This window comes from Phodopus roborovskii, unplaced genomic scaffold (genome assembly GCF_943737965.1).
Source record: "Phodopus roborovskii unplaced genomic scaffold, PHOROB, whole genome shotgun sequence".
Taxonomy (NCBI): domain Eukaryota; kingdom Metazoa; phylum Chordata; class Mammalia; order Rodentia; family Cricetidae; genus Phodopus; species Phodopus roborovskii.
Window position 1 is genome coordinate 7,252,813 of NW_026126636.1, and position 13,717 is coordinate 7,266,529.

Below are 13,717 nucleotides of genomic sequence, written 5' to 3' on the forward strand. Positions count from 1 at the left end.
AGGGAACAGGTTACTGTGCCCAACACAGCTTTTCTCTTCCAGTGCCATAGTAGCTGGGCCTCTGGCCTCAGCATGTAGCCAACCAGTCAGAGCCTGGCCGTGGCAGACGTGGGTCCCAGCAGGGCTCCATCCGGGCAGTGCAGGTTCACGAAGTGGTAACAGGCAGGAGCACAGTTTGGAACAGTTATTTATTGAAATAACAGAGGCAATTGGGCCCAGGCACTGTCATGGCCAGTGAGGTGAAGCCCTCTTCCTGACTCTGGCCTCAAGGCCTCGGGCCAGACTCTGAAGTCCTCCAACATTTAGGGTGGGATACAGGCATGTTGCCAGGGGCAGGGAAATAGGAACATTCTGATAGCTATTTTTCTGTAAGAATAATCTGTGGGTTCAAAAAGATAGCTCTAAGGAGCCATTTCAGAGCAAGAGGGGATGCCAGCCCAGCTAGCTCAGACCCCAGAAAACGATAGGGGTGGGGTCCCCATCAATGGTGCCCGCCAACATGCTGCAGAAAGCTAGTGGTCCTGGGTGGCCCATGTGGGTGGGGATGACGGGCTGGGAGCCCTTGAGCTCGAGACCCTCGGATGCCCTCTAGGGTCCATTCTGGCTCATTCAGCCACTCTCCAGGACAGCTGCTGGGATCAAAGAGCTCAGGGCCTGACCTCTGTTGGGGGAAGAGAGAGGAACATCAGCATGAAGTATGGGTGCCTGCTGATGTGTATACCTGCCTACCGGGAGGGACAAGCAGGCATGAAGGCCCTCGCTCTCCGTGCAGGGTTTCCCACATTGTAGTCGGGTATTAGGGATAGGAACCAGGCTCATGCTAGGCAAATGCTGTGCCTCTGGGCCACACTGTCAACCCCTCACTGGAGAATTTTAGGCAAGTGCTCTAGGGTTAACTTATATCTCCTTCCCCTCACATTGGACTGCCCCTGAAGGGGAGTCCCCAGTCCCTCACTGCTGGGTACTAGGCAAATATTCTACTGCAGAACCAAATCTCCACCCCTTTTGGGTGCGGAGGTGGCGTTAGTATTTGTCTTTAGAGGTAGGGTGTCGTTATGGAGCCCAAACTGAATTAGACCGTGAGGGCCCCCTCCTGTCTCACTTCCCGGGATTACAGGTAACGTGCCACACCACGGAGCACCTTGCCCATCACTAGGTGCCTATTTTCTGCCCCAGCCTTAATTAGAGTATAAGCCTTGAACTGTCCTGAGGGTGCTAGTGTGAACTGAGCCTTGTCACCTTGTGTAGGAGGTCAGTGTTTACTGATCCTTAGGGCCCGGGTGTAGGTAGGTGACAGAATGCTACAGCTGTAAGAACCACAGCCCTATTACCCGTGCAGTAGCATAGGCTAAGGTCTAGAGAGGCCGAGACCCAGGCTGGGTGCCAGTGTGTGCACCCTGCTTACCTCAGTATCCATGGTCCTGTCTTTGATGTTGGGCCCATCTCCTTCCCGTTGTGGGATGACAGATGGCTCTGTGGAGGTCCCTCGGCCTTCTCCTTCCTCCCAGCCACTTCCCCGACAGGGCCCACCATCCTCTGGTGAGGCCTGGCTTAGCCGGATGAGGTTACTAAAGTTGGAGTCAGATTTGGAGCCCGCTGGGGCCTTTCGGGCCTTGTGGCGGCCAGTCAAGCGGCTACCGTAGAAGGCCAGGATGGGCTCCGGGCCTGAATCAGGGACTCGATGGCCAGTATTGGCTACTTTGAGTGGGGCCAACATGTCAGAGACCATGTCAGCCCGTGTGTCGCTCCACAGCCCTCTCCTGGCCTCCTGCAGACTCAAGTCATCAAGCTGGTCGATGGCCCTCTGCATTCCGGGAGCCTTCTCCTCCCTGAAGAAGGGTCCACTGCCTGCCACGCCATCCAGGCCTGCAGTGTCCTCCTCCTCAGCCAGGCGGTAGTAGGGAGGTCCATCCTCTGCGCCGGCTAGGACAGGTGGGGGCGGCTTGCCATCCACCTGCAGGGACAGACGACAGCCTCGAAGTGACAGCTGATAGTAGCGGGTGGCCTCGTGGGCACTGCGCAGCTGCTGCATGGACACGAAGGGGTGTCTCAGGGCCGCGCTGGGACTGATGCGCTCATGAGACTCCCACGTCAGCATGCGTTTGATCAGCTCTACCATGCTCTTGAGGTCTGCGTGTTCCGCCAGCGCCTCCCGGTCTGGGAAACTCAACCGACTCACAGGCCCGCCGCCATTCACCGTCTCAATCTGGTCCAAGGATTTGAGCATGTACTTGCGGCGCTCCAGTGGGCGGACCTGGTGGGGCATGGGAGACACCAACGCCGGGTGGAAATGTGTCTAGGCTCAGGGCTGCAAAGATCACCTGCTGTGAGAGCCAAGTAGGCTCCCCCTGACTGGGAGCTCTCTGGCTACATCGACTGCCCAGTCTGGCCCCTCATACCTGATCCTGCATTTCCAATCCATAGCTCTCCTGCCATGGGGAAGGTATGCAATAACGTTCTCTGGTTGTCCTGTTACCTAACTCAGGCCCTACACTTCACCTAGGCCTTCAGTCCAACCCAGAGACATGGCTGTGACCTTCTGATTTGCTGTCCCACCAGATTTGTTGGCCCACCCAGGTTACAACTAACTCCTGAATTTCTGCCTCTCCTCCCCCCCCCCCCCAAGGTCTAACCTAGATTGTTTTCAATACAGCAGGGCGACACTCCCAGCACAGACTGGCTTCACCCTGCCTGCTTCCCCGCATACCTTAGTCTCAGCTAGGTAGTCGGCAGAGGACTTGAGCTGCCAGGGGTTGGTGGCATCGGGGTGGGGGTTCCTCTTGAAGAAGTGGTGAGCCTTGCGGGCAGCGTGCAGCAGATGGGGTTTGGGCAAGCCCTGCGTCTCACAGATGTACCGCACCTGGTCATACTCATTGTTGCCGGGGTAGAGAGGCCAGCCCAGGTGTAGCTCGGCCATGACGCAGCCCAGAGACCACACGTCCACCTTCTCGCAGAAGGGCAGCCCCAACAGGATCTCTGGGGCCCTGTAGAAGCGGGATTGGATGTATGGTTCCTTCACATAGCGCACCTCACTGAATATGCTGGCCGAGCCGAAGTCGATCACCTGTGGAAGGCAGAGGGCACGGGACACAGGGCAGGTGGGCTGGTGGGGTGAGGGGTGACCACACTGGGCCCCTCCTGGGACTCATCCCTGCATCTGCCTAGTTCTGTGCCTTCAGGACTTTTTTTTTTTTTTTTTTTTTTTTTTTTTTTTTGGTTTTTCGAGATGGGTTTCTCTGTGTAGCTTTGGATCTCACTCTGTAGACCAGACTGGCCTGGAACTCACAGAGGTCCACCTGCCTCTGCCTCCTGAGCTCTGGGGTTAAAGGCGTGTGCCACCAATGCTCGGCTGAGACTTCCTTTCTTACAAATGTCCCTGTCTCTGTCATCTAGCTGTTGTTTCTGAGTTAGGTGCTAGGTCTGGTTCTGTCTCTGAGTCTCTGTGCTTGAACTTGCCTGCAATAGTTGGGACCACCCACCTGAAGTGCCTCCTGAAGGGCAGCGCCGTGTAGTAGGCGAGTGGTCTCCCGTACCCCCTGCCCTTTGTTGGTTTTGAGACAGGGTCTCATGTATCCCAAGCTTCAAAATGGCTATGTGGCCAAGGATGAGCTTGAACCCCTGCCCTCCATTCCCTACCTCCCAAGGGCTGGGATTATAGGTGTGCATAACCAAGTGCATCCCACAACTATCATTCGGATATTTCACATACTCTATATTCACTTGTATGTAGTTTGTATGTGGGGGCGGGGTTCATGCACATGTGGGTGTTGTCATCACCCATGTGTGCATGTGCGGGAAGGAGATGGATGTTAGGTATCTTCTAGCACTTTACCTTATTTTTTGAGATAGGGTCTCTCACTGAACCTGAACTCACTATTTTGACAAGATTACCAGACCACTGAGTTCTTATGACCACTGAGTTCTTATGACTACTGAGTTCTTATGACCACTGAGTTCTTATGATTCTCTTGTCTTCCCTTATGACCCCTCAGCCCTGGTACTATAAACCCAAGCCCAGATATAATGGTGCTGGGGGTTGAATTTAGGATCGTCTGCTTCTTGTGTACAGTGAGAACTTAACTCACTGGGGCTGGAGAGATGGCTCAGTGGTTAAGAGCACTTACTGCTCTTGCAGAGGACCCAGGTTCAGTTCCCAACACCCACAGGGCAGCCCACACCTGTCTTTAACCCTAGTTCCAGAAGAATCAGATGCCCTTACTGGCCTCCTGGAACAATGTGTAATAATACATGCACAGGCACTGACACATAAACTAAATTAGCCTGGCAGTGGTGGCACACACCTTTAATCCCAGCACTTGGGAGGAAGAAGCAGATGAATGATCTCTGGGAGTTCGAGGCCAGCCTGGTCTATACATCAAGTTCCAGGACAGGATACAGAGAAACCCTGTCTCGAAAAACCAAATAGATAGATAGATAGATGACAAAGAAAATTCTAGTCCCATGAAAACAAGACCCTTGTTCATTCAAGGCTGTGACTCTAGAGGTCCGGAACAGCTCCTAGTACATTTTAGGCCCAGGAATGAGTGATGGTAAGCAAGTGGGTGTTTCAGATCAATTGCTACTTTCCTTCTTTTATTTGCATGTCTGTCTCCCATGGTACCGGAGACTGAATTTAAGGCCTCATGCATATTAAGCTAATATTTTACTACTGAGCTAGGCTCTCAACCTTTTTTTTTTTTTTTTTTTTTTTTTTTAGACGGGGTTTCTCTGTGGCTTTTGGAAGCTATTCTGGAACCAGCTCTTGTGCTCTTGTAGACCAGGCTGGCCTCGAACTCACAGAGATCTGCCTGCCTCTGCCTCACAAGTGCTGGAGTTAAAGGCATGCACCACCACTGCCCAGCTAAGAGTTTTTCCTTTTTTTAATATTTATGTACTTGAGTGTTCTGTCTCCATGCACACCGGAAGAAGGAATCTGATCTTATTACAGATGGTTATGAGCCACCATGTGGTTGCTGGGAAATGAACTCAGGACCTGTGGAAGAGCAGCCAGTGCTGCTTTTAACCTCTGAGCCATCTCTCCAGTACTGTGAGAGTTTTTTAGGTTTATTTTTTTATTCTGTGCGTGCATGCGCACATGCCCTTGAGAATAACCATGCACATGTGTGTTGGAATCCTCTGAGGCCTGGTGAATCAGATACCCCTGGAGCATCCTTTGCAAGAGCAGTCTGGGCATGTAACCACTGAGCCTCTATCTAGCCAGCTCCTGGATTTAAAAAAAAAAAAAAACTTAGTTAGCTAATTAGCCTAATTAACTAATATAAAAACTTAAATTAGTGTTCTGAGAAAGGGCCTCTCTAATATCCCTGGCTGTCCTGGAACTTCCTATGTAGACCAGGCTAGCCTCGAACTCACAGAGATCTCCCTGCCTCTGGCTCCTAAGTGGTGGGATTAAAGGCATGCACTACCCTGCCAGGCATAGTGTTTGGCCTTTTGAAACAGGGTTTCATGTACCCCACACCCATTTCGTAGTCTAGGGTGACTTTGAACTCCTGATCCTCCAGCTTCCCCCTGCCAAGTACTGAGATTACATGTATGTGCCAACACAGTGGGCCTTAACCATTTATGTCGAGGCTGCTCTTAGTTTCTGAGGCAGACCTTGAATTCATAATAACCCTGCCTCAGCAGCCGGAGAAACAAGGATTACAGGCCTGCATTACCAGGTCTAGCTCCTCTCTGGAGCTTGCTCTCTGTCCCCAACTGCCTCTTCACAGCTAATCTCTCATCTCCCAGTGTCTCTGTCCTGGTTTCTGTGTTGTGAACTAGGAAGGAACCACCCTGAAAGCCAAGTCCTCTATGATCTTCACCCTCAGACATCGTCAACACCCTGGGGGCCCTCAACAGGCCACCGGCTGTGGGGAGGAGACTGTGTCTCTCCCCTCGCCACCAGGTGGCGCCCTGCTGGTTTCACTGAATCCCTGTGACTCACTAGAGGCCATGGCTTCCTTCTCTGCCTTGCACTCAGCCACCCTTCATCTTCCACACACACAAGGTTGATCATAAATTAACTATTGGTCTCGACTCACAATCCCTGAGAGCTTGAGTGACACTGGGCGTTGAGCCAATGTTTGTGGGGTGCGTTCATTCTGATTGCACTGTAGGGGTGCCTGTGACAACCCCACTCCCCAGACACTGTGAGCCCTGCTAGGTTTACACACTGTCCTTCCACCCCTCAGGGCAGAAATACCCATCTCTTTCTGTCTCTAAGGCTCTAACATTTAGGGTGTTGCTGGGAGAGGCCAAGGATCACAGGCAGCTTTGGTCCAGCCCCACCCTTGGGTGCTGCCCTTGATGATAAATGTCCAAGCAAAGCCTGGGCTCTGATGGAGGCGCAGAGGGGTGTCTGAGGAGCTTGATGGCCACAGACAGAGGATCTGCAGGAGAAGTGAGACTGGGGGGGGGGGCAGAGGAGACCACCCTGGTGCCCACCCAGGGGCAAGGACAGAGGGCAGAGCCACCTGGCTTGCAGATGCCTAGGCCAGCAGGCTCTGGGCCCAGTTGAGTCACCTGTTTCTTCCTCTCAGACATTTTTTTAATGATTTATTCTTATTTCATGTCTATTGGTTTTGCCTGTATGGGGGTGTTGGATTCCTTGGGACTAGAGTCACAGATAGTCTCAAACTGCCATGTGGGTGCTGGGAACTGAACCCAGGTCCTCTAGAAGAGCTGTCAGTGTACCACTGAGCCATCTCTCCAGGTCTGTCTGTTTGTTTTCGAGACAGGGTTTCTCAGTAGCTTTGGAGCATGTCCTGGAACTCACTCTATAGACCAGGCTGGCCTCAAACTCACATAGATTCTCCTGCCTCTGCCTTCCAAGTTCTGGGATTAAAGGCATGGGGCACCGCCTGGCTAACACTTTTTTTGATAGGGTCTCAAGTAGTGCAGCCTGGCCTTGAACTTGCTGCACTGCCAAAAGACAACCCTGAACTTTTAATCCTTCTACCTGCCCCCATGCCCAGCTCTCCCTCACACAGTCTCTCTTTTAAACCTAATTAGTTTGGGGGGAGAGGGTATGCAAATACAATGATGTTTGTGTAGAACGACTTTTGGGGGTCAGTTCTCTGTTTCCACCATATGGCTCCTAGGTATTGAACTCAAGTCCTTGGTCTTGGCAGCAAGCACCTTTACTGGCTGAGCCATCTTGCTGGCTCTTTTTCTGAACTGTGAGTGTGTGTGTGTGTGTGTGTGTGTGTGTGTGTGCATATGCACACATGTGTCAGAAGTTGTTAGCCTGGCTCTAGTACTCTACCTTATAATTTGAGACAAGAGCCCTCATGGAACATGGAGCTTGCTGATTGGCAGGCCAACAAGTCCAGGAACCTTCCTATTTCTACCTCCCCGACATGGATATTACAGGTGTGCTGCTACACCTGGTTTCTTATGTGGGTCCTCATGCTTGTTCAGTGGGCACATTACCATCTGAGTATCTCCTAAGCCTCCACCTCTCACACCATGCAACCCACCAATGAATTCTGTTATCTCTAGCTCCGAATCTGCCCAGAATTCACACATATGCCAGCTACATCTTGTTACCTTCTACTTCTGCTTGGATCATCCCATCTGCCTTCTTGACCCCACTTCCCCCACAAGAATGGACACCCAAGCCAGAGCAGGCCCCTTTGCTCTCGTCCATCTATGAGCCCAGCATGCTGGTGTGTGCCTTTGACCCCGTTGTTTGGGAGACAGAGGCAGGAGGATCTTCCACTGAGTTTGTAGCCTGCCTGGTCTACATAGCAAGTTCAAGGCCATCCAGGGATATACTCTCAGATCTTGTGCCCCCCCCCAAAAAAGTAAAACCGGTTTTGACTGGGTCTGAGGAGTCACGCAACCCCACCCTGCCTCTCTGATCTTAATTCATCTGTTTCCCCCGTTCATTCTACTTCATCTCCACAGAACTTTGGAGTTGCTAGAACACTCCAACACCACGGCTCTTATTTCAGGGCCTTCTGCCTGGAAACTGTCTACTCCCCCATGGCCCTCTCCGACCCTCAAGACTCTCTGGTGCCACCTCCCTAACCTCCTCTTTTGTTTGTTTTATTTTTGTTTTTGTTTGTTTTGTTTCTTCAAGACAGGGTTTCTCTGTGTAGCTCTGGCTGATCTGGAGCTCAATTTGTAGCCCAGGCTGGCCTTGAACTCACAGAGACCTGCCTGCCTCTGCCTCCCCAGTGCTGGGACTAAAGGCGTGCGTGCGTCACCACCACTCAGCCCTGACCACCTTTTGTAAATTTCAACCTCCACCACATCCCACGCCTGAGTAATAGCCCGCATCCTCTCCCTCCTGCTTCTACCTCCTTTTCGTGCCTATGGCACGCTTTCCTCCTTACCTGAGTACTGCCGCCCCCACTAGAATGTCAGCCCTGACCTGAGGCAGAGGAGGCTAGCTGGATGGAAGGGTTGGGGAGACTTCAGGGCCTGGAGGGAAAGCACAGAAGACCTCCGGCCTTTGATAGAGAGGACCTGAGAAATGAGGAGGAGAAGCCAGGCATGGTGGTGAATATCTGTAACCCAGACACTTGGGAAGGGGGGACCCTCTCAAATTCTAGATCAGCCTGGACTACGTGAGACACTGTCTCCAATAAACAAAACCCAACAGAACAAGCTGGCCGTGATGACACATACCAATAATCCTAGCACTTGGGGTAGGGGAGGCAGGTAGGTCACGAGTTCAAGTCATCCTCAGCTACACAGCGAGTACAAGGCCAGCCTGTGCCATATGAGACCCTGTTTCAAAAACAAAAAAGGCAACAACAAAACGGGAGAATTGGGATGGGATATGGAAGACTGCTGGGCAGCAGCAAGGAGAGGCAGCTCGGGGAATCGGGGTCACCTCAGAGCCACGTCACGAAACTGACGGGGGAGGCGCACATGTTGGCAGAGCACCCCAGGGTGGAGCAAAGCTGTGTCCCAGGCAGCCTCCCTCACCTTTACCCTGAAGGGGCAGCGGGTCTGGTCCACCAACATGATGTTTTCAGGCTTGAGGTCGGCGTGGATGATGGCCAGCTCCTTGAGGCGGGCCAGCGCTCTTAGCACCTGCAGCGTGACGGTGCGGATGTGGCGCGCGGGAAGGGGTGCGAAGTTGTTCTCTTTCTGGAACTCAAAAAGGTTTTGCTCCAGTAGCTCAAAGACCAGGTAGAACTTGAGGGCGTCGTGGAAGAACTCCAGAAAGCGGATGACATGGGCCTCGTCGGGGTCCAGGCCTCGCACACACCGTAGGAGCTTCAGCTCGTTCTTGATGATGCGGCTTCGGTACGCGTCGTTCTTCAGGATCTTGATGGCCACCATTTCACCTGTGCTCCGACGCCAGCCCTTGGCCACCTCTCCGAAGGTGCCCTTGCCCAGTACCTCGATGATGTCATAACAGTCAGTCTCGGACTGGATTGTGGCCATGGTGCCCTGGCTGCCAGTCACTACCGGGCCCTTACCCCTGAACCACTGGCTTGGTTGCCTAGACCTCCCACCCTGATGCCGACCCTTCAGTCCTAGTGGAGGAAAGATAACCACACTCACGTCTCTCCCTATGAGGTCAGCCCCTGCCTCCCTGGCACCCCTGGACTCCCTTGGCCACACGGTGAGTCTACCAGGGGCTGCACCCCTCCCCCAAGGCCGTCTTGGCTTGGGATGAGGGGGCTCAGGCCCCCCTGAATGGGTTCCAGCGTTGTTGAGTGGCTCCGATTCTGTTGTTAGAGACCTGGGTCCTAGGCTAGAATGGGGGGTGGGGTGCCGTGTTGGCCCCTCCCCCACCCACTGATGGAACCCTGGCGAAGCCCGCAGGGTAGATGCAGAGGGATTGTAATCACTGGCCTTGGGCATTCAGAAGTAGGGACATACCTACAGGCATGTGAGAGAGTGGGAAGAATTCCCACGTTAGAGGAGCGGGTGCGGGGGGGTGTGTCATAGAGGGGAAGTGTGGACAGGGTAAGATCCAGATGGTAAGAGGCACGGAGTGCACGGAACTGGGGAGCCATGGGAGCTTTCAGCAAGGGAATGAGTGGCCAGACCTAACAGAACCTTCACACAGAGAACTTCTGTGTGAGAAAGTTTTTTGTTTTGCAGGCTGCCCGGTAAGCAACTGCTATCCTAACCAATAATTGCAATTCTCCAGTTTGGCTACACAGGCTGCAGTCAGTCAGGAATTCTGTTCCCTGGGTATTGGCTCTATCATCACTACTAAAGGCAACTTTATCTAAAACTATCCATCTATAGACCTCGGGAGTCAACGTTTGAGGAGAAATCCTGCTAGCTCCGAGAGACTGAATAGCAAGTAGCTAATCTCTCCTTGCTGTGTCTCCTCAAAAAGGGGTGTTCTTCTGCTCAGCCCCCACTAAACCACCCTTGCTCACACGCTTTCTCCCTACCACTCCCCCCCCCTTTTTTCTTTTTTTTTTTTTGTTTTTTTTTTGTTTGTTTGTTTGTTTTTTTTTTTTTTTTTTTTGGTTTTTCGAGACAGGGTTTCTCTGTATTGCTTTGAAGACTTAAAGACTGTCTTGGAACTAGCTCTGTAGACCAGGCAGGCTGGCCTCAAACTCACAGAGATCCACCTGCCTTTGCTGGGATTAAAGGCTTGCGCCACCAATGCCTGGCCCTATATTCCCTTTTCAAATGAGCTTGTCTACCACAATTAAAACACCTAACATTTCGATTTGTCTTGATATTTTTAGAAATATGGGGTCCAATATCAACTGTATTTCAGATCTATTGTTCTATGGATTCTGATCTTGCCTTTAAAGGCCCGATCACCTTTTTGCATTCTGGATTAGCATTTTCAAAAGCCAAAGATTCCATTAATATTTGAGACAAGGTTTCTTTGTGTAAGAGCTCTGGCTATCCTTGAACTCACAGAGATCTGCCTGCCTTTGCCTCCCAAGTGTCAGATTTTAAGATGTTCACCACCATGCTCCACTGTGCCTTGTATAATTTTAGTGACTCCAACCTCTTTCCTGATTCTTCAGCCATGTCCCAAGCATTCAAAGCTGCTATATGGCATAGAGTTGGGGTGTTATCATCCACCCTGCCTTTGCAAAATTCTTGGGAAATCTCATGACCTCTAGCTCTAGCTTCCTCTCTCAAGCAGGATCTCTATTGTAACTGAGGACAAACTGCTGTAAGTAAATCCAGTCTTGTGGAATAATTCTATCCTCAGTTGCCCATGAATTTAACATCTGTATAACAAAGGATGCTGTATGAAATGACTGCTTCCCTAAATCTCTTAACTCTAGCATATCTACAGGGTTTCAGTTAACTTCTGCATAGCCTTAGGGATGCATTTCATCCGGTGGTGCTTATTGAATAGTAACTGGACATATTGAAGTTGGTGTTCCAATAACCTTAGCCCAGTCCTCTTCAGTTTCACGATGCAATGGTATGGTAGGTTGAACTATCTGTGTCGGATCTGATAATTTCCTTTCTTTTTCTTTTCTTTTTTTTTTTTTTTTTTTTTTTTTTTTTTTTTTTTTCTTTTTTCTTTTTCAAGACAGGGTTTCTCTGTGTAGCCTAGGCTGGAACTCGCTCTGTAGACCATGCTGGCCTCGAACTCACAGAGATCTGTCTGCCTCTGCTTCCCGAGTGCTGGGATTAAAGGCGTGCGCCACCAATACCTGGCAGTTTCCCATTCTTAACATGGAGGAAAAATTTTCTTTTCAGTATTATCTTATTCTCTCCTGCTCTCCTAAAGGATCTCCCAAGTTTCTCACCAGTTCTGTGGACTTCTCTTGGCCAACAGCAGCCAACTGTTTGGAGCCCCAGACACCAAAGGCAACAGAGCCACCGGCCCCTCCTCCCTTGTAGTTGGGTCCCACTAGGATGTCAGATGTTGTTTTGCATTTGGAACAGTGGCTGCACCTTAAGCAACTGCTGTCCCAACCAGCAATTGGCAGCTCCGAAGCTGCCAGCAGCAATTCAGACACATTGGCCACAGCCAGGCAGAAACTCTTTCCCCTGCCACAGCCGAATCTGATGGGAATGGCAAAAGTCACAAGGCCAGCATGCCTGTTTGACAAAGATATGGCAAAGCCGAGCCACATGATGGCCACCGTGCCCTCTTCATCTCTACCTGTTGCATACTTGGGGGACTTTAATATTTTTACAATTTGGGGGTATTGGATTGATGGAATCATTTAGGCGGCGTTCTCCCAGGAGTACTGCTAGGAAATACTATTTCAAGGGGTGTGGCTTTTATTTATGCTGCGTTTGCTTAACTCGGTGAAGCTGATTCTTTGCCTGTCTCGTCTAAAGCACCTGATGGTCTAATAAAAGAGCTGAATGGTCGGCCAGTAGCTAGGCAGGGATGGCAGGCAGAGAGGATAAACAGGAGAAAGGAGAAATAAGAAAGGAGGAAGGGGAGGGACGAGAGAACAAGGAGAGGAGGGCACCAGGGGCCGCCCGGCCGCCCGGCCGCCCGGCCAGCCACGGAGTGGGAAGGAAAGTAAGACATACAGAAGAAAGATGAAAGCCCCAGCCCCAGGGGGAAAGTAGACAGGTTAATATAAGGAAAGCTGGCTAAAAGCTGGGTGGTGGTGGTGCACGCCTCTAATCCCAGCACTTGGGAGGCAGAGGTATCTCTGTGAGTTCAAGGCCAGCCTAGAACTACTGAGCTAGTTCCAGGACAGCCAGGGCTGTTACATAGAGAAACCATCCTGGAAACCCAAAAGAAAATAAAAATAAAAAGGAAGGAAGAAAGAAAAGCTGGCCAGAAAGAAGCCACACTAAGGCTGCGCACTCATAATTAAGAATAAGTCTGTGTGTGACTTATTTGGGAGCTGTATGTCACAGAGAGACAGTGGAGTCTAGATCCCTGCCAGAGGGACCCTGAATCCTAAGAGGAAGCCAAGTGTTTGAAGCTGAGGCTCTCAATTCCAAAGAAGGAACCAGGAGGTGCCTCCTTGGCTGAGTCCCTGAGTGCACAGGGCAGCCAAACCAGACAGACAGGAAAGGGAGGGTGGAGGCTGGCCTGGTGGCCTTGGTGGCACAAGTCTGTAGTCCTAACTAATCTCAGAAGGCTGAGGCAGGACAACTAAAAACAACTGCAGGACAGCTTGCTCTCCAGAGCAAGATCAAAGCCAGCTTGGGAAACAGGGAAATCTGAAATTAGAAGTTAAGGGGTTGGATGTAGCTCGGTTGATGGAGTATTTGGCTAGCACGGATGAGGCCCTGAACCGAATTCCCAACACCCCATAAAAACCAGGCATGGTGGCCTGTGCCTCCAATCCCAGTTCTGCAGGCAGCACAATCAAAAATCAGGGTCATCCTTGGCTACATTGTTTGAGACTATTCTGAGACATGAGACTGTTTCAAAAAAAGAAAGGTGAACTAGGGGTTCTGGGGAGACCTAGGTTCAAGTCCTAGCACCCACAAGTGTCTGGAGTTTCTGGCCTCCACAGGCACCAAGCAAACATATGATATATCACACACATAAAACAATGTATGTAAAGGTTTTTTGTTTTGTTTTGTTTTTAAGCTGGAGCTGTAGTTCTGGGGTAGAATACATGCCTAGCATATATGAAGGCCCTGGAGCTCAAGCTACCACACTAAAATAGAACCTGGTTTATGAAAAGGGAAAGATGGGCAAAAGTTCCCTTGCAGAGGGGAGTGGGTTCCCCAGAACAGCTCAACTAACATTATATAAGCCTGTGGGGGGCAGGGAGCACAAAGGAGACCTTGTCTCTCTCACACACACAGGAACCAGGACACGTGGCAACTTTGG

The 13,717-nt window shown here is 51.1% G+C and overlaps 1 protein-coding gene across 1 annotated transcript; it reads right to left on the minus strand.

The window, feature by feature from the left end:
* Window positions 1–169: 169 nt before the first annotated feature.
* Window positions 170–9,701, minus strand: Hipk4 (homeodomain interacting protein kinase 4). The gene is made up of 4 exons (XM_051207357.1): window positions 8,941–9,701; window positions 2,708–3,064; window positions 1,406–2,254; window positions 170–661 (listed from the first exon to the last, which is right to left on the minus strand). The coding sequence occupies exons 1-4, from the start codon at window positions 9,403–9,405 to the stop codon at window positions 482–484; spliced, it is 1,851 nt and encodes a 616-aa protein (XP_051063314.1). The 5' UTR covers window positions 9,406–9,701; the 3' UTR covers window positions 170–481.
* Window positions 9,702–13,717: the final 4,016 nt, after the last annotated feature.